Here is an 18,909-nt window from a genome sequence, read left to right as displayed (position 1 = left end):
TCCCAAAAGCACGAAGCAGACTCCTTGTCCCAACGAAACCCCTTTTTATTAAGCTAATATGAATTCCTCTCATTCACATCCAGCAACGTCCTGGCAAACAGTCTTTCCAGGGTGAATTTACAACCACAGACCTTATCAGGCTTGGAGAACTGCCAGGCCGATATCTTCCAAATGCAATGCTGTACAAGAAAATACTTGGCAAGGAGTCTCTGAGAGTCACAAATATATCTTCACTCTAATGAAATGAACTAATTGTCTCTTGCAAACTCCCCTCCCCTTTTGCTCCTCTTTATTCCCTATGGGAGGGGCCATTCACTGTCCACCTGTGCCTTTACTCCCGAGTCAGCCCTTGTTCCTTAGCTGTTCCCTTCTCCTGGCAGCTCTGTGCATGCGCACATTGGGAACAGGCTCCAGCTGTTCTTCAGCCCCACTTATCTCTGACTCCAAAGGTAGCTGATAATTGTCGGATGGTCCTGGCCCCATCTCTGCCTCCGACGCAGAGCATTCATCAGAACCTTCCCCAGACTCCAGGACTGGCCCATGTTCCTCCCCAGCCTCCTCACTGTCCGAATCTGCTGCCAGATTCGCTGGCGGGCCACAACATAGTCTCTATTACTCCCATTGGCCATTGGATCACTTTAATTATTAAGTTGGCAGGTGCATGTGGCTTACAAGAACCCAGTACCACTTTTAGGAATCTGTAAATACCCAGGCAGAGTGCTGAGCAGGAAATATTGACTGTACAAAGATACAGGTAGTCCTTGGCTTACAACTATTTGCTTAGCGAACATTCGAAGTTGCAACAGCGCTGGAAAAGTGACCTTACAACCAGTCCTTGCACTTAAGACTGTTGCAGCAGTCAGGTGATTTGCGATTCGGGCGCTCGGCAACCAGCATGTATTAACGATAGTTGCAGCGTCCTGGGGTCACGTGATCGCCATTTGTGACCTCCCCAGCCAGCTTTACTACAGAAATTTTGGGCCTCAATTGTGATTGTAAATCGAGCACTACCTGTACACAGGCCTCAAATCCCAAGGGAGCCTGTGCTGGGACCAAGGAAGGAATGTCACACATAACCCTCCTCCTCTGCTTTTCTGCGCAGGCCTTGAAGACTTGCATCTGGACGAACGCATCATGCAGTTCCTGTCCATCGTCAACACCATGTTTGCTACGATCAATCGCCAAGAGACGCCTCGTTTCCATGCCAGGCATTACTCGGTGACTCCCCTGGGAACAAGATCAGGCCTGATTCAGTGGGTGGATGGAGCCACACCTTTGTTTGGGCTCTACAAAAGGTGGCAGCAGCGGGAGGCGGCGTTGCAAGCCCAGAAGGTAACACAACGCAGGAAGGGGGTTCCCACTTTTGAAAGACCGTGCATTGTTTGGCATTCACACAGATGGGGCTTCATTTGTTTTCGCGGCCCGGGTTGGTGGCATGGTGCAGACCAGTGCTGGTCCATGAACTGGAGGTTGGGTACCCCTGGCTGAGAGCTTAGTAATCAATATGGTATTATTTCTCCATTGCATAATAAAGTGGATACAAGATGGATCAGCTGACAGGCAAGCCACATAATCTTTAATTTAGAAGTGCTGTATTTTCTTGTCCCATCCAGAATAATATGGTTTGAAATGGGAATAGTAAAAGGGTAAATCCTTAAAGATTTATTATCCATCATTAATTATTGGGTAGCTGATAATGCGTAATATTACATTCAACGTGCGGCACCATTATTCTAATCACATTCTTTGGATTGGAGCTGAGCTGGGCAAAGCACATTTAACAAACTGTGGTTTTATGTGCAGGATTCTTATCAGGCCCCACAGAACCCAGGAATCGTACCCAGACCCAGCGAACTCTACTACAGTAAAATTGGACCAGCCTTGAAAGCAGTTGGACTTAGTCTGGACGTCTCCCGTCGAGACTGGCCCCTGAATGTCATGAAGTCCGTTTTGGAAGAGTTAATGGAAGCCACACCACCCAGTCTTCTAGCTAAAGAGCTTTGGTCGTCTTGTGCCACACCTGATGAATGGTGGAGAGTGACCCAGGTAACACACTAAAGACTTTGGATGTATGTTGTGTGTGTTAGATAACACTGCACACCCCCCCCACACACACTTTGACACTCTTTCTCAAGGCTCTGGTTTTGCCAACAGGCCTGGAGAACCCAGAGTGCGATGGAGCCCATCAAATGGCTTATTTGACCAATTGTTGTCACCAGGGGTGGAGGGTTATTGCTTTTTATTATTATTTTTTTTTTAATGAAAATTTTTATCTTTGTAAGCCAGCTGGAGCCACTGAGTGTGAGTTAGGCAGCCATATATATTTTCTTAAATAAAAATAGATTTATCTGTACCGCTCAACTTTTCGGTTGGATTTGCTAGACCTTTCTTTTTTAAAAAAACGAACAAACAAACATTCAGAGTCATTTCCAAAATGGTTTCTCCCCCTTCATAAAGATATAATAAACAGACATGATTTCAGAGTTACGTAATGACTCTGGAGGTCCATTAATTTTTATTGCAACACTGGCAGTTCTACCAAACGCTTGTCCATGTGCAGGAGGGGGGCTTGGAGGACGATTCCAGGTCCAGGTATGACAATTCCCCGGCTGTTCCACAATCCTGGAAATGGGAGAAACAGGCACACACAATTCTCCCTGTCTGTATGACACACACACCCCAAAGACATGATTTCATTTACCGTGAACGCATTCTGTGCATGTGTTGACCTTGTTCCCTTGAGTGGTTTTCCTATTCAGAACGCACTTAATGTAAGCATTGGTGAGCAGGGGTGTTTGGGGAAAGGAGATGGTGAGAAAATATATTTGTTTACAGTTTAAATTTTTGTTTCCTCTTTCCAAGTCGTACGCAAGATCGACTGCGGTGATGTCAATGGTTGGCTACATCATCGGTCTCGGAGACAGGCATCTGGATAACGTGCTGATTGACATGACCACAGGAGAAGTTGTGCACATCGATTACAACGTTTGCTTTGAAAAAGGGAAGAGCCTGCGAGTGCCAGAGAAAGTCCCCTTCCGGATGACCCAAAACATTGAAACTGCCTTTGGAGTAACAAAAGTGGAAGGGGTTTTCAGGCTTTCTTGTGAACAGGTAAGCGGGAAGGATCAGGGCTGAGAAATGGAAGATTAGATCCTTGAGAACCTTTCTTTTTTGAACATTTTAGCCAAAAACCAGTATTTCAGTAGTTCAGCAAAAACATCCCCTAGCAAATAATGGATTCACTTCATAACTGTAGTGTTTGCCTTCGGAAAAAGATTGCTAAATCTGATCCGGTTACATGATGACCCGCTTTACAATTGTCATGACTTATCGTCCATAATGGGTGGTCTCCATTATGGTCATAAGTCGAGGACTGGCAGTATCCCCTTTTGAAAGAGACCTGCCTAGGCCTTGCTGCTGCTAAGATGTTGATCTGGGCTCACGGGCAGGGTGGGCTGCTGGGGGTTTGCAGGGGTTCGGGAGAAGCTCTAGCTAAGATTCTGTGCAGTTTGGAGAATCCCCAAATCCCACTCCTGGCTGGTCCCGCCCACTCCGCCCCACCCCTCCCAGGAGTCCCCACCCAGCCCGTTTTGGATGCAGGTAAGTGCAGGGTGTGCATGGAGGCTCAGGGAGGGTGAAAAATGGGCCTACTGGACATTCGATAGGCCTCCAGAGCTTGGGGAGGCTTTTTTTGCCCTCCTGGAGACTCGAGAAAAGCCTCCGGAGCCTGGGGAGGGCAAGAAGCCTCCTCCCCCCTGGCCGTGGTGCAGAAGGCTGACTAGACCATGCCCACCATGGCCACACCCACCCAGCAACCGGGCAGAGAACCCCTTGCTAAAATTTTTGAAGCCTACTCCTGCTCATGGGTAATGCAGCTGCTCTTGAAACAGGTCCTGCACATCATGCGCCGAGGACGGGAAACCCTGCTGACATTACTCGAAGCTTTTGTCTATGACCCGCTCGTCGACTGGACCGCAGGTGGCGAAGCAGGGTTTGCTGGAGCTGTGTACGGTGGCGGGGGGCAACAAGCAGAGAACAAGCAGAGCAAAAGAGAAATGGAGAGGGACATTACCCGCAGCCTCTTCTCCTCGAGAGTCGCAGAAATAAAGGTAGCGGTGTCCCTTGACACGGGTTTGCGTTTGAAAGACCTAAATGTACTAAATTTGAGGAGTACCGTGCAAATATTAAGGGACACGGTGGTTCAGTGGCTAAGATGCTGAGCTTGTCGATTGAAAGGTCAGCAGTTCAGCGGTTCGAATCCCTAGCGCCGCGTAACGGGGTGAGCTCCCGTTACTTGTCCCAGCTTCTGCCAACTTAGCAGTTTGAAAGCATGTAAAAAATGCAAGTAGAAAAATCGGGACCACCTTTGGTGGGAAGGTAACAGCATTCCATGCGCCTTTGGCATTGAGTCATGCCAACCACATGACCACGGAGACTTCTTCGGACAGCGCTGGCTCTTTCGGCTTAGAAACTAAGATGAGCACCGCCCCCTAGAGTCTGGAGAGAGTGAGAAAGAAGCTCAAGATTGCCCCTCCTTGATTCTCTTTCATATAGGGGGGCGGGGAGAGAATCTCTGTTAGGCTTTCTAGATTTTCTTATTCTACCCATTAACAATAAAATAGAGTAGCAACTAGTCCTTGGGTAAACTGTTTCGTAACCTGGCTTATTTTTAAGGGTTCACCATTACACTATTTCAAATTTTCTTTCACACAAAAGTCAATATACCGTATTTTTTGACTGAAAAATGTCTCTGAAACCTCCGTTTGAGAGGCTGAAAAAAGCCTCTGAAACCTCTGTTTGAGAGGCTGAAAAAAGCCTCTGAAATCTCTGTTTGAGAGGCTGAAAAATGTCTCTGAAACCTCTGTTTGAGAGGCTGAAAAAAAAGCCTCTGAAAGGGAGGTTTGAGAGGCTGAAAAAAAAAGTAAGGCGCAGCGCTCACAACCAATGAACCTGTTGCTAAAGTTCACCTCCGGGAACAGTTGATCAGCTTTTTTCTTATTTTCCTCCCCAAAAACTAAGGTTCATCTTATACTCCGGTGCGTCTTATAGTCTGAAAAATACGGTATATATTTTAAATTTTAAAATGCTTCTCCGCTACAGATGTGGAAACGAAATATCCTAAATTATTGCCATAATAAGAATGAAAGGATTCTAATTGCTGAGCCATGGTGGAGCAGTGGTTAGAATGCAGCATTGCAGGCTAATTCTGCCCACTGCCAGCAATCCGATTCCCACCAGCTCAAGGTTGACTCCTCCTTCCATCCTTCTGAGATTGGTAAAATGAGGATCCCAGAGTTTTGGGGTCAATATGCTGACTCTGTAAACTGCTTAGAGAGGGCTATAAAACACTGAGAAGTGGTATATCAGTCTTATTGCTATTGCTATTTTGTTAATTTACATCCGCTAAAACCCAGGAAACTTACAATACTTAGTTTACCTTACTTATAATGTAACATTTGTTCACAGGTCAACTGGTTTAAGAACAGAGACGAAATGCTGACTGTCATTCCCAAACTAGATAGCAGTTTAGGGGAATATTTACATTTGCAAGAGCAGCTGACAGATATTGAAAAATTACAAGGCAAACTATTAGAAGAGAGTGATTATCTGGAAAGTGCCGAAGGAGTTGAGCATCCATCTCACACACTGCAGCACAGGTAGTTATTTTTGCTAAATGATGCTTACGTTTGGTGAGTCTCAAAATAATTTATGAAACCCTAGGCAACTATACTTGATAGACCATGCTGTGGGTCTTTAAGATGAGGAGACCTGGATACTAACTTGTTTAGTACTCTATCTATCTATATCTATATCTATATCTATATCTATATCTATATCTATATCTATATCTATATCTATATCTATATCTATATCTATATCTATATCTATATCTATATCTATCTATCTATCTATCTATCTATCTATCTATCTATCTATCTATCTATCTATCTATCTATCTATCTATCTATCTATGAAAACTGTCACAAGGCTTGCAGTCATATCAGTGAAGTGTTCAAGGATTTTAGAAAAATGTAAAAAAAAAGTTAAGGAATCTGGAAGTTCATTATGTTGGGCTTGGCTGTTTACTTATGGTTGATCCCTTGTGAAAACACTCTTGATCAACTGTTTAAGAACAATTTTCACCTTGCAGGGAGATGAGTGGCAAACAAATTTAATTAAATAAACGGAAATGTTATGATGTGATTCAATTCAGTATTTTTAAAAGACAATTGCTAAACCAGCTCTAGATTTTTAAAATGGTCTGTTCAGAAATCCACTTAACAGATGTGTCCAAAGAATAATATATCAGATGATGTAAAGTTGATAATAGCTCTCTAGAAATGTTGAGTTCAGCTATATGTCTTCATACCCCCCTCCTTTTTTTTAAATTCATAAATACAGATATTCTGAGCATACACAGCTGCAATCTCAGCAGAGAGCAGTGCAGGAAGCAGTCCAGGTGAAACTGAACGAATTTGAGCAGTGGATCTCACACTACCAAGCTGCATTTAGTAATCTGGAAGCTACTCAACTTGCAAGCCTGCTTCAGGAGATCAGCACTCAAATGGATCTTGGTACGAGATGGAGGGTTGGGCCTATTCTGAGACAGCATGTGGGGATAGGCCAACTTTTTTTTTTTAAAAAAAAATGTGTTTGCTTTATTTCGTACATGCTCACAGTAAGGTGCAGTCATTGCAAGTAGTGGTTTCAGAGGCCAATATAGGGAGTCCTTCACTACAGCCATTCATTCAGCCATTCATTTGGTTGTTAATTAAGTTGTTAATGGCCAGCTATTAAATTTGTTTTGTTTCAATAATTTTTGCTTGGTGCAGAGTTCTACTGACAACCCTTTGAATTCCAGAGAGCATTTCTCTCTAACCCGAAGGTGCTTTTTCCAAAAGGCAACTGGACTTTCTTGGGTTTTTTTCTTTGGAAACATTTCGCTTCTCATCCACGAAGCTTCTTCAGAACTTTTTCAGAACTCAAGAAGCTTCTGGGATGGGAAGCAAAATGTTTTGAAGGAGGGGGAAAAAAAAAACACCCCAGGGAAGTCCCAGGTGCCTTTTGGAAAAAGCACCTTCGGGATAACCATGACCGGGATGATTGAAAATCTCCATAGACCAGGGGTCCCAACCCCCAGGCCGTGAGCTGTTCAAAAATGAGCCGGCTAAAGCTGTGCAACCGCGGGTGCATGCATGCGCGAGTGGCTCACGCAAATGCAGCTGAGTGCATGCGCACACTGAACCATCCCTTCCCCCAGTGGTGGAATTCAATTTTTTTTACTACCGGTTCTGTGGGCGTGGTTTGGTAGGCGTGGCAGGATACTGCAAATCCCCATTCCCTCCCCACTCCTGCAAAATCTCCATTCCCTCCCCACTCTGGGGCCAGCCAGAGGTGGTATTTGCTGGTTCTTCCGAACTACTCAAAATTTCCGCTACCGGTTCTCCAGAACCTGTCAGAACCTGCTGAATAGCACCCCTGCCTTCCCCCCTTCCCCTCCAAGATGGTTCAACAAAGCCGAAAAGGTTGGGGAACTCTGCCATGGATGTTTCTCTCTTAACATGAGTAGATTTGAATGGTTTCCTCTGGTGTTTCATTTTTTTTTAGGTCCTCCAAGCTACGTGCCTGCCACCGCCTTTCTCCAGAACGCGGGCCAGGCCCACTTGATCAGCCAGTGTGAACAACTAGAAGGAGAGGTTGGTGCTTTTCTCCAGCAGAGGCGCTCAGTTCTACGCGGCTGTCTGGAACAGCTGCACAACTACGCCACTGTCGCGCTACAGTATCCCAAAACAGTGTTCCAGAAGCACCGTGTCGAGCAGTGGAAGGTCTGGATGGAAGATCTCATTGTAAACATGACCATCGACCGTTGCCAGGAACTCTACCGGAAGTAAGTTCTCTCTCTCAAACCTACAGAAGCGAGGATCAAAATAATTAATTTCCTCCAACGTGACTCATTAAAGTGCATTAGATCACTATTGGCATGTGATAATACGCATTATTTTCCTAAAGTATTTTGACCCCTGCCTCAATTGTGCACTTTAAAGAGTGGTACGGTGGCCTAGAGGTGGAGTTCTCGCTTCACAATCTGGAGGCTGTGACTTTGATCCTAGGAGAGGCAGATATTTCTCTCTCTGGGCACAATGAGAATGTATCTGCCGAACAAAACTCCGCATTGGTGACAGGAAGGGCATCTGGCCAGTAAACACTCTGCTAGCTCCATTCAGTTGCCCAAACTCCACCCCGCAAGGGATTATGGGGTTGTTAAATGATGATGATCAGTTGTGCACTTTAACTTTGCCAAGCTCAGCTGCTTTTTATTACTCTTTTATTATACCATTTCCAATGTTTTCTCTGAGCAGATTATAGCGTTTTAACAATGGGACACAGCTCGTGGTCAGTGGACCAGCATTGGCATTATAGCAAACCATGTAGTGGAGTGTTCCTTTTTTTTAAAAAAAAAAATCGTTTATAATTTTGTTGCTTTCCCAGGTATGAAATACAATATGCCCCTCAACCTCCTCCGGCGGTGTGTCAGTTTATCAGTACGACAGAAATGACTTTGCAACGCTATGCGGCGGATATCAACAGCAGGCTGATCCGGCAGGTAGAACGGTTGAAGCAGGAAGCCGTCACGGTTCCAGTGTGCGAAGAGCAGCTAAAGGAAATTGAGCGTTGCATTAAAGTCTTCCTCCACGAAAATGGAGAAGAAGGTTCCCTGAGCTTAGCGAGCGTCATCATCTCTGCCCTCTGCAGCCTCACCAGGTGAGATGCTTGGCAAAAATGGACTCACAAGTGGCTCATGCATTGAGGGGGGGGGTGCTCTTTCTGTTCTCAAAACGTCTTTGCTCTTCTAGTTTTACAGGTTATAATGTTTAAATTAGATGAATAGCTTACCTCCATTTTTATTTATCCTGTATAGTGTTTAGTGATTTATATTAGGATAACCAGGTTTTTGTTGTTAGTTGTGAAGTTGTGTCTGACTCATCGCGACCCCATGGACAACGTTCCTCCAGGCCTTCCTGTCCTCTACCATCCTCCGGAGTCCATGTAAGCTCACGCCGACTGCTTCAGTGACTCCATCCAGCCACCTCGTTCTCTGCTGTCCCTTTCTTCTTTTGCCCTCAATTGTTCCCAGCATTAGGCTCTTCTCCAGGGAGTCCTTCCTTCTCATTAGGTGGCCAAAGTATCTGAGTTTCCTCTTCAAGATCTGCCCTTCTAAAGAGCAGTCAGGGTTGATCTCCTCTAGAACTGATCGGTTGGATCACCTTGCAGTCCGAGGGACTTGCAGGAGTCGTCTCCACAACCAGAGTTCAAAGGCCTTAATTCTTTCTTATGGTCCAAGGACAACCAGGTATTTGTAATCTGAAGTTGAACAATGGTTTTTACTTTAAAAAGTGACATACTGATAATCGTTGACTTGCGACCACAATTGGGATCAGAATTCTCGTTGCTAAGTGAATTAGTTGTTAAGCAGGCTGCATCGAATTTTATGATCTTTTTGCCATAGTTGTTAAGTGAATCATTGTAGCCTTTTAAGTGAATTGTGCGGTTATGAAGTGAATTTGGCTTCCCCAAATTGATTTTGCTTGTTGGAAGTCAGTTGGGAAGGTTGCAAAATGAGTCAGATGACCTCAGGACACTGCATCCGTCGTAAATTCATGCCATTGCCAAGCACCTGAATTTTGATCCTGTGATTGTCGGAATGTTGCCGACAGTTATAAGTGTGGAGACTGGTCTTAAATCACTTTGTTTCAGTGTTGTAACTTTGAAAGGTCAGAAATGAATGGTTGTAAGTCGAGGACTACCTGTAATACTTTCTCATAATTTCATAAATAGCTACTGATATATCGTAAAACTATGACCTCAATGACATTTTAGATGCCACATTTTCTTACTTGCATTTTACTACTCGTACTTTACTCTTTTATTTTACTTATTTCCCCTTTGTCTTGGTTTATATTCTTTCTTTCAAATGGTCAGTAACAAACTGCCTCAGATTTCATTTTTAATACATCCCATCAGCTTTCAAAATAAAAAAAAACTCAAAACAGGGTGGGGAGGGAGAACATCTGCCTTTACCAACCAAGTTAATTTCTTACCTAGGCGTAATTTAATGATGGAAGGGGCCGCATCCAGTGCCGGAGAACAGCTTGTGGACCTGACGTCCCGTGATGGAGCCTGGTTCTTGGAAGAACTATGTAGCATGAGTGGCAACGTCACTTGCCTTGTCCAGCTACTCAAACAGTGTCACCTGACCCCTCAGGATTTAGATATTCCTAACCCTGTTGAAGCATCAGAAGCTATTCACCTCGCTAATGGAGTTTACATCTCCCTTCAGGTAAAATGTGCTTTTAATACATCTGGTTACTCTGCAGAGATTCTGTTGGGATAAATCATAACAGAAGAATACTTTGATTGAATTTGTGTTACTGGTGGCACAGTGGTTAGAATGCAGTACTGCGGGCTAATTCTGCTCACTGCCAGGAGTTCAATCCTGACAGGCTCAATGTTGACTCAGCCTTCCATCCTTCCGAGGTGGGTAAAATGAAGACCCAGATGGTTGGGGGGCAACAGGCTGACTCTCTAAACCGCTTAGAGAGGGCTATAAAGCACTATGAAGTGGTATATAAGTCTAAGTGCTATTGCTAGTATACCGTGGGAGATTCTAGGGAGTGGCTGTCCTAACTCTCTTCCTCTGTCTCCTATCCAGCTCCAGGCTGTGCTGCCTCTTATCTCGTCCCTCCCCTCTTTCTGGAAGGTGCTCTCCCCTTCCTGGGAAACTCCTACCTCACTGTAATTCTTCACACCATCTCTCCCTTCATGGGCTTCTTCTCTCACAACCATCACCTTAAAATAAAAATTATTTGAAAATAGGGGATCAAGCTCATGCATATATGTACACGTGTTCTCCTATCAATTTGCTTCTTCAGACGTATTTAAAACACTTGAGGCTGCAGGTTTTTTTTTGCTTCACATGACCTGCCAGGGAAGATGTGGAAAAAATACCTAATTTAAGCGCTGCTGACTCTTTCTGTTTGGATGCCCTATGGATTTGAAAGTATTTGTGTTTTTTCCGACAGGAACTGAATTCAAATTTCCGTCAGATCATCTTTCCCGAGGCTCTTAGGTGCTTAATGAAAGGCGAATATACCTTGGAAAGTATGCTGAATGAGCTTGATACCCTCATTGAGCAAATAACTGATGTTCCTTTGCAAAACCTGGTGGAGTCTCTCCAGTCTTACTTAAGGAACGCAGCCATGGGTCTGGAGGAAGAAACACATTCTCACTACATTGACGTGGCAAGGTAAGGAGCGGACGGCTTATCTTTCATTTGACCTTGAATATATATCCTTTTAATTGTTTTTTTAATGTTTGTATTGTATGTTTTTATCTGGCTGTACACCGCCCTGAGTCCCTCGGGAGAAGGTGCGGTATATAAATTCGAAATAAAATAAAATAAAATAAATAAAATTCATTCTATCGAAGGAGGAGAGGCTTTTTATGAACATCTGGAGAAAATAGGATGGATAAAAGAATCAGAAACTCACATCCTGACCTTTTTTAAATAGGTTCTACATAGGGCTACCTTTGTAGACTGCAAGTCCCAGTTGATACATAATGCTACAGCCCACTCTCTGATGAATGACAGTCATAAAACACGAGAGATTGATTGTCAATGAGCTGACTGGAGGCTAAAACATAATAAAGAATGGTTGCAGGAACTGGGTATGTCTAGTTTAATGAAAAGAAGGACTAGGGGAGACATGATAGCATCTTCCAATATCTCAGGGGCTTCCACAAAGAAGAGGGAGTCAAGCTATTCTCCAAAGCCCCTGAGTGTAGGACATGAAGCAATGGGTGGAAACTAATCAAGGAGAGAAGCAACTTGGAACTAAGGAGAAATTTCCTGACAGTTGTAAATGCTCCAACACTGGAAGTTTTTAAGAAGAGATTGGATAACCAATTTGTCTGAAATGGTCTAGGGCAGGGGTATCAAATTCAAGGCCTGGAGGGTGGGGGATGCGACCCACAGGTTGCTTTGACCTGGCCCGTGGGGCCGCCCTGGAAACAGGGAAGGACTGGCCTCCGGTGCCTTTGCCAGCGAAAACGGAGCTTGGAAGGGCCACGTGCGGCTCTCCCGAGCTCCGTTTTCGCTGGCAGAGGGTTGCAGGAGGCCATCCCAGCCGAAAACAGAGCTCAGGATACAGTTTTCGCTGGCATAATACTCGGGCCACCATAGGTGCTCCCGACATAAGTGACGTCGAGCTGGCCACGCCCACATCAGCCCCCCAAGGTTAAACACAACCGTGATGTGCCCCTCAATGGAATCGAGTTTGACACCCCTGGTATAGGGTTTCCTGTCTAAGCAGGGGGTTGGACTAGAAGACCTCCAAGGTCCCTTCTATTCTAAATTCAATTCAGAGTGTTGAATTTTAATAGAATAGAATAGAATAGAATAGAATAGAATAGAATAGAATAGAATAGAATAGAGTTCAGTTCAGTTCAGTTCAGTTCAGTTCAGTTCAGTTCAGTTCAGTTCTTTATTGGTCATGTGTGTTTGGACACACAAGGAATTTGTTTTTGGTGCATGCCCATGTACCTTCAAAGTCATTTGCTTATTGTTTCAAATAGGGATGTTCAGGGCGAGAGAAGAGGAGCCAGTGTTTTTCAGTTATGGTACCCCTCCCTTTAGAACAACATCCCTCCCCCCCCATCCCCCAAAGTTCTGTATGACACCTTCTCTGCTGACATTTAGAAAGTGTTTAACAGAGAATTTCACAGAGTTTTTAAATGGTCAAGCAAATGGCTGGGAGGACTGTGAGTAATGCTTCTAACCTTGTGGAATTTGACTTATTGGTGTCTCTTGTGCTCGTGGTTGATTTTAATTTCTATTATAAACCACTAAGAGTCTTGGAGGAGTATGGTGCTTTTATAAATACAGCTAGTGAATAAGTGAATTTGTGTAGGCAGCAGCCTCAGGGCAGCCATGGCCACTCGTCCTATCTACATGTCTGTTCAAGATAAGACTAGCTTAAAGTGTAAAATGCTTCTTTCTTTAGGATGCTTCATGCCCAGTACGGCGAACTGATTCAACCCAGAAATGGCTCTGTTGATGAAACCCCCAAAATGTCAGCAGGCCAGATGTTACTGGTAGCATTTGATGGAATGTTCGCTCAAGTGGAAACAGCGTTTGGCTTATTGGTTGAAAAGGTATAGATTTACTTGCAATTTTTGGGGGGGTGGGTGGGAAGTACTTTTGAGTCAATCTTGACTACATGGATAAGTCCTAGCAATGTTTTTTTTCAAAACAAGTTTGCCAATTCCTTCTTCCTAGGGTTGAGAGAAAGTGACTGGCACAGTCATCCAGCTGGTTATATGCTGAAGGCAGAACTGCTGGTCTCCCAATTTCTAGTGCAGTGTTGGCGAACCTTTTCGGCAACGAGTGCCCAAACCGGAACGCGCGTGCATGGGTGTGCATGTATGCGCGCTGCAGTGCCGGAAACCTGAAGATCAGCTGGGCAGTGCGTGTGCCAGCCAGCTGATCTTTGCGCACGCCGGAGCATTGGAAACCCGAAGACAAGCTGGCTGGCGACTGCAAGCAAGCCTGTTTTATGGGCTGTTTTTAGACCCTTTTTTTGGTCTGAAAAAAACGGCCTGAAAAAGGCCCAAAAAACAGCTTGTTTTTTGGCCATTTTTTTGGCCATCTTCTGGTGCTCCGGCACCCACAAAGCCAAGGTGGCCAGCATGCCGGAAACCAAAAGAGCAGCTGGCGATGGCATTCGTGCCCACAGAGGGCTTTGTGTGCCACCTCTGGCACGTGTGCCACAGGTTCGCCATCCTGGTTCTAGTGCTTTTAACCACTGCAGCATCCTGGGTCTCAGCAAGACTTATTAAAGTAGGTATGAGGCAAGCTAACCTTCTGCTTAATTTAATTGTCCTACAGCTAAACAAGATGGAAATTCCTGCCGCCTGGCGCAAGATTGATATCATCAGGGAAGCCCGCAGCACTCAAGCCAACTTTTTTGATGATGATAACAATCGGCAAGTCTTAGAAGAGATTTTCTTTTTGAAAAGGCTGCAGACCATCAAGGAGTTTTTCAGACTCTGTGGCACTTTTTCTAAGACTCTTTCAGGTAAATGTGCATAGTTTTTCTTAAATGTTTTTTTCCACTACAGACCTGCTTAAATAGTACTACTTGCCTTGGGCTTTTGAATAAAAAAGCAACTCGGAGGCAAATATTACTAACTTTAGATGGAAAAAATAGTAAGTAATCAGAAAATTGAATCGCAAAGCTGTGATCTACCTTACTAGCAAAGTTGAAAATACGGATTTGTGAGTGTTGAAAGTTGCAATGGTAGTGGAAAAAGTGACTTATGACCGTTTTTTACACTTATGACTGTTGCAGCATCCCTGTAGTCACATGATCAAAATTCAGAGGCTTGGCAACTGGCATGTATTTATGACGGTTTTGGCATCCCGGGGTCATGTGATCATCTTTTGCAACCTTCTGACAAGCAAAGTCAAAGGGGAAGCCAGATTCCCTTAACAACCGTGTGACTAACTTAACAACCACAATGATCCACTTAACCACTGTGGCAAGAAAAGTCATAAAACGGGGCAAAACTCACTTAACTGTTCTTGCTTGGCAACAAAAATGTTGGGCTAAATGTTGGTCATAAATGGAGGACCACCCGTATTGTCCCATTACGATGTCTGCTTGATCTAAAACATCACCATTGATGGTCCTACTGACAAAGTTTTGGGGGTACGCTTGTTCTAAAGGTGTCACCCTATTTTTTCCCCCCCTCCTGCCTCCCCAGGTATCAATTCAATGGAAGATCAAACCACTGTGAATGGACCGGTGCCCATGGTCAATGTAAAAACCTTGTATCGGAATTCTTGCTTCAGTGAAGACCAGATGGCCAAGCCAATCAAAGCTTTCACCGCTGATTTCGTCCGCCAGCTTTTAATTGGCCTCCCCAATCAGGCTTTGGGACTCACCCTGTGCAGCTTCATTAGCGCCCTGGGGGTGGACATCATTGCTCAAGTCGAAGCCAAGGACTTCGGAGCCGAAAGCAAAGTCTCGGTGGATGACCTGTGTAAGAAAGCCGTGGAACACAATATCCAGATCGGCAAATACTCGCAGCTGGTTATGAACAGAGCCACCGTACTGGCCAGTTCGTATGACACCGCGTGGAAGAAGCATGACCTGGTCAGGAGGCTGGAGACCAGCATTTCTTCATGCAAGACCAGTCTCCAGAGAGTTCAGCTGCACATTGCCATGTTCCAGGTTGGTATGGTTCAGGTCTAAATCAGGGATGGTATTCACTTACCTTCGCTACCGGATCGCAAATGTGAGCTCGTGTGTGCCTCCTCCACGCATGTGCAGAGCCTTATGCACATGCACAGAGGGTCAAAAATGGGACGTGATGACATCCGGGCAGGTGGGCGGAGCCTCCCGATGCCGGTGCTACCAGATCACGCAATCCGGATAGAGCCGGCTGAATTTCACCACTGGTGTAAATCCTTCCCATAAACCAGGGAAACTGGATAATATTGGAGAAAAAAACCGTGCTCTGTAAAGAAGAGATTTTCCCAGATCGGAGCTCCTTGAGACCACAGCTCAGAATACTTGCCCTACAAAAATGGACCGTGTCGAATTAAACAAGGCAGTAAATAACCTGATTATTTACCTTATTTTTCAGAGTATAAGTCCCCCCCCCCAAAAAATTGAGTGAAAATCTGGGTGCGTCTTATACTCCAAATGTAGCCCCGCCCAGCCTCTCAAACGGAGGTTTCAGAGGCTGAAAAAAGCCTCAGAAATGAAGCTTCAGAAAAAAAGCCTCCAAACAGAGCTTCAGAAAAAAAGCCTCCAAACAGAGCTTCAGAAAAAAAGCCCCAGAAATGAAGCTTCAGAAAAAAAAGCCTCCGAAACAGAGCTTCAGAAAAAAAGCCTCTGAAACAGAGCTTCAGAGGGTCTTTTTCTGAAACTCTGTTTCGGAGGCTTTCAGAGGCAGAAAAAAAAGCAAGGCACAGAGCTCACAACCAACCTGTTGCTAAAATTCACCTCTGGGAACAGCTGATTGGGAGTATTCTGGGAGGCCGATCCACCCGCCAATCAGCTTTTTCTTATTTTCCTCCCCAAAAACTAAGATGCATCTTATAATCCAAAAAATACAGTACTTCCTTGTTTAATTCCACACGGTCCATTTTTGTAGGGCAAGTATTTTGTGCTGCGGTAAATAACCTGATTATTTACTTATTTATTTGAATTCTACAGCTGCCCATCTTAGCAAATGATCCTGGGCATGAAACATACATGACAGCTAAAATCTGAAAAAACATTTGAAAGCAGTAAAAACCATTAAAACACTAAAAAACATTAAAACATCTAATTCAAGTACATACAAAGGAAGATCTCTGGCCTGTTAACAATACATCCAGGAGGCGAGATCCTTGGTGCACGTAGCACCCATGGCTCAGGAGATTTTCTTATAATATAATTTGCTGGCAGCACATTTTTTTATGTTATTGCTTATTCTGCTGCATTGGGATTTGTTTTTTTGAATCTGAGTGGATTCCCGCATCATGCTAATAAGCTACAATGTAATTTGTTTTCTTTTGGCTCAGCATGTTATAAATAAGTTGTAATATCCGTCACTGTTACAGTTACTACTTCTAATTGTTTGTTTTTAGCAGCTTTGGTTGGTAATCTTTTTTTATCTTGTAAATAACTGGGAGTGATTTTTTTTATTGTTGAATCCAGTGGTATATTATGTTGTTAGGTTGCCCAGTCAGCCAGATGTTTAGCCTGGATTTGGAGGGTTTTTTTTTTTAAAAAAAATAAATTTTATTACTTTTCTATTAATTACATTTCTTAGTGCTTAATAAACATTGTGTTGTCTGGGTATTTAATTTACTTATTTTACCAATGGTTGGAAAAATGGGATGGAAAGCAGCGGTGGGTTCTACTTACCTCTACTACTGGTTTGCAACGGGACCACGCATGTGCAAATCACCCATGATGTCGTGGCGGGTGGGTGGAGCCTCCCGCCGGTTTTACTACCGGTTCTATAGAACCGGACCGAACCGGGAGCAACCCACCACTGGTGGAGAGTAAGAATGGAATCTGCATTGTTAAGCAAATTGAATACCCTGGATTTTGGAGTTTTTGTCCACCCATTGAACCCTTCCCAAGGACCAGAGATAGACAGATGTTTGTTGTTTGATGCTGTTAGAGGTATTGTGAAAGACGTAGATGTTCCAAATAAAGCTGCCTTTTGGTGATGATGATGATCCCCAGATATATGGTTTTACACAGTAGTTAAATGAACCATAGCATGGCACAGTGTGCAAACCAGGCTTACGTATGCCATCGAGGTGGCAACTGTAGAACTGTAGTAGCGACGTTGTAAATTGCTGAATCTCTACAAGGCTGAATGAACATGGTCCTTTCTCCCCCCTCTTCTTCCAAAAGTGGCAGCATGAGGATCTCCTCCTCAACCGCCCACAAGCCATGACAGTCACTCCTCCACCTCGTTCTGCCATTTTGGCCAGCATGAAAAAGAAACTTCATACACTGGGACAGATTGAAGCTTCCATTGCAGCAGTTCAGGTAAGCTGCATCATCAACCCCAGCTACATGAGGAAAGGCAGAATAAGACATTAATGTGTCAGGCGCTTAAGAAAACTGAAGCTGGTCCCTCACATAGGGGAAAGGTGCTTCCAGATTATTCACCCCCTCCCCACTATGGGTTAACACAGCTCTTTTCCTACAAGTCTGCACCTTGCTTCTTTTTTTGAAAAGGCTATCCCAAAGGTGCTTTTTTCAAGAGGCAACTGGACTTTCTGGTTTTTCTTTGAAGATGTTTCGCTTCTCATCCAAGAAGCTTCTTCTGCTCTGACTGGATGGTGGGGAATGGAGTCAGACCTGAAGAAGCTTCTTGGATGAGAAGCGAAGAAAACAAAGTCCAGTTGCCTCTTGAAAAAGCACTTTTGGGACAACCCCAAGACCTGGATCACTGAGAATCTCCATAGACATTTTGAAAAGGGTGTTTTTAACTACGCCAAGGAAGTGGCCATGCAGATGACTCGAACACTTGATTCCTCTTAACTAAAAAAGAGAGAGAGAGAGAGAGAGAGAGAGAGAGAGAGAGAGAGAGAGAGAGAGATTACTTCTGCACAGGACCCAAGTCTAAGCAAAAATGTTCAGACTTTTAATCCGTTTCATACTTCCTGCAGGAAAAACTGGCCGCCCTTGAAGCAAGCATCGAGCAACGTTTGAAATGGGCTGGCGGGGCCAATCCAGCATTAGCTCCCGTTTTGCAGGATTTTGATGCCACAATTGCTGAAAGAAGAAATCTTGTTCTTAAAGAAAGTCAAAGAGCCAACCAGGTATTGGGAATGGCGTGATTGGGTTAGCTTTTTTTGTGTAAGCGATAAAAATCAGCAATTCAATATTTAGGACAAATTTTGTGTGATGTAAGGATAGGAGGCTGTAGAAAAGGACCCGATCTTTTTGGCTATAGAGCTGAATTCCATAACACGATGTCAGAAATAACATGGTCATTGCATAGAATTGCTGTTACAATCTAACATAATTCATTAAGTAAAATTTTAAAAATAATCTTTGGGAGTCACTTTAGTTTTGGGATGAAAAGATAATGACTTTTTTAAAAAAAGGATGCTGTAGTTTCCCAGTTCATTATAATACGTACATCATTCAGTGCCACTTAAAGCCTAAATATCAATTGCAAGAATAGGGGGACTCAATATTTAGGCGACACTTTTCTTATCCTGAGAACAATTTGATTGAGTTTTGTGGACTGCGGAGAATGACTGAGAAGGAAATCACATTCTTTGGTTTCCAGATAACATTTCTCAGAGAATAAGAAAAACTATCCAGG

At 44.0% G+C, this 18,909-nt stretch overlaps 1 protein-coding gene across 1 annotated transcript in view; it reads left to right on the top strand.

Moving 5' to 3' along the window:
• The window catches only part of SMG1 (SMG1 nonsense mediated mRNA decay associated PI3K related kinase), a 69,463-nt gene that overhangs the window by 43,011 nt on the left and 7,543 nt on the right, over positions 1–18,909 (top strand). The window contains exons 41-55 of the mRNA XM_034426234.3: positions 1,103–1,332; positions 1,804–2,046; positions 2,863–3,111; positions 3,891–4,109; positions 5,467–5,657; positions 6,403–6,575; positions 7,609–7,888; positions 8,491–8,763; positions 10,105–10,339; positions 11,082–11,305; positions 13,062–13,212; positions 13,946–14,135; positions 14,824–15,293; positions 17,481–17,618; positions 18,245–18,397. Of these exons, the coding sequence (XP_034282125.2) occupies positions 1,103–1,332; positions 1,804–2,046; positions 2,863–3,111; positions 3,891–4,109; positions 5,467–5,657; positions 6,403–6,575; positions 7,609–7,888; positions 8,491–8,763; positions 10,105–10,339; positions 11,082–11,305; positions 13,062–13,212; positions 13,946–14,135; positions 14,824–15,293; positions 17,481–17,618; positions 18,245–18,397 (3,419 nt within the window). The remainder of the gene's footprint in view (positions 1–1,102; positions 1,333–1,803; positions 2,047–2,862; positions 3,112–3,890; positions 4,110–5,466; positions 5,658–6,402; positions 6,576–7,608; positions 7,889–8,490; positions 8,764–10,104; positions 10,340–11,081; positions 11,306–13,061; positions 13,213–13,945; positions 14,136–14,823; positions 15,294–17,480; positions 17,619–18,244; positions 18,398–18,909) is intronic.

The sequence above is a fragment of the Pantherophis guttatus genome, chromosome 14 (genome assembly GCF_059756535.1).
Source record: "Pantherophis guttatus breed Tessera chromosome 14, ASM5975653v1, whole genome shotgun sequence".
Classification (NCBI taxonomy): Eukaryota; Metazoa; Chordata; class Lepidosauria; order Squamata; family Colubridae; genus Pantherophis; species Pantherophis guttatus.
The sequence above is the reverse complement of the archived record's forward strand: the minus strand, read 5'-3'. Positions and strand labels throughout refer to the sequence as shown.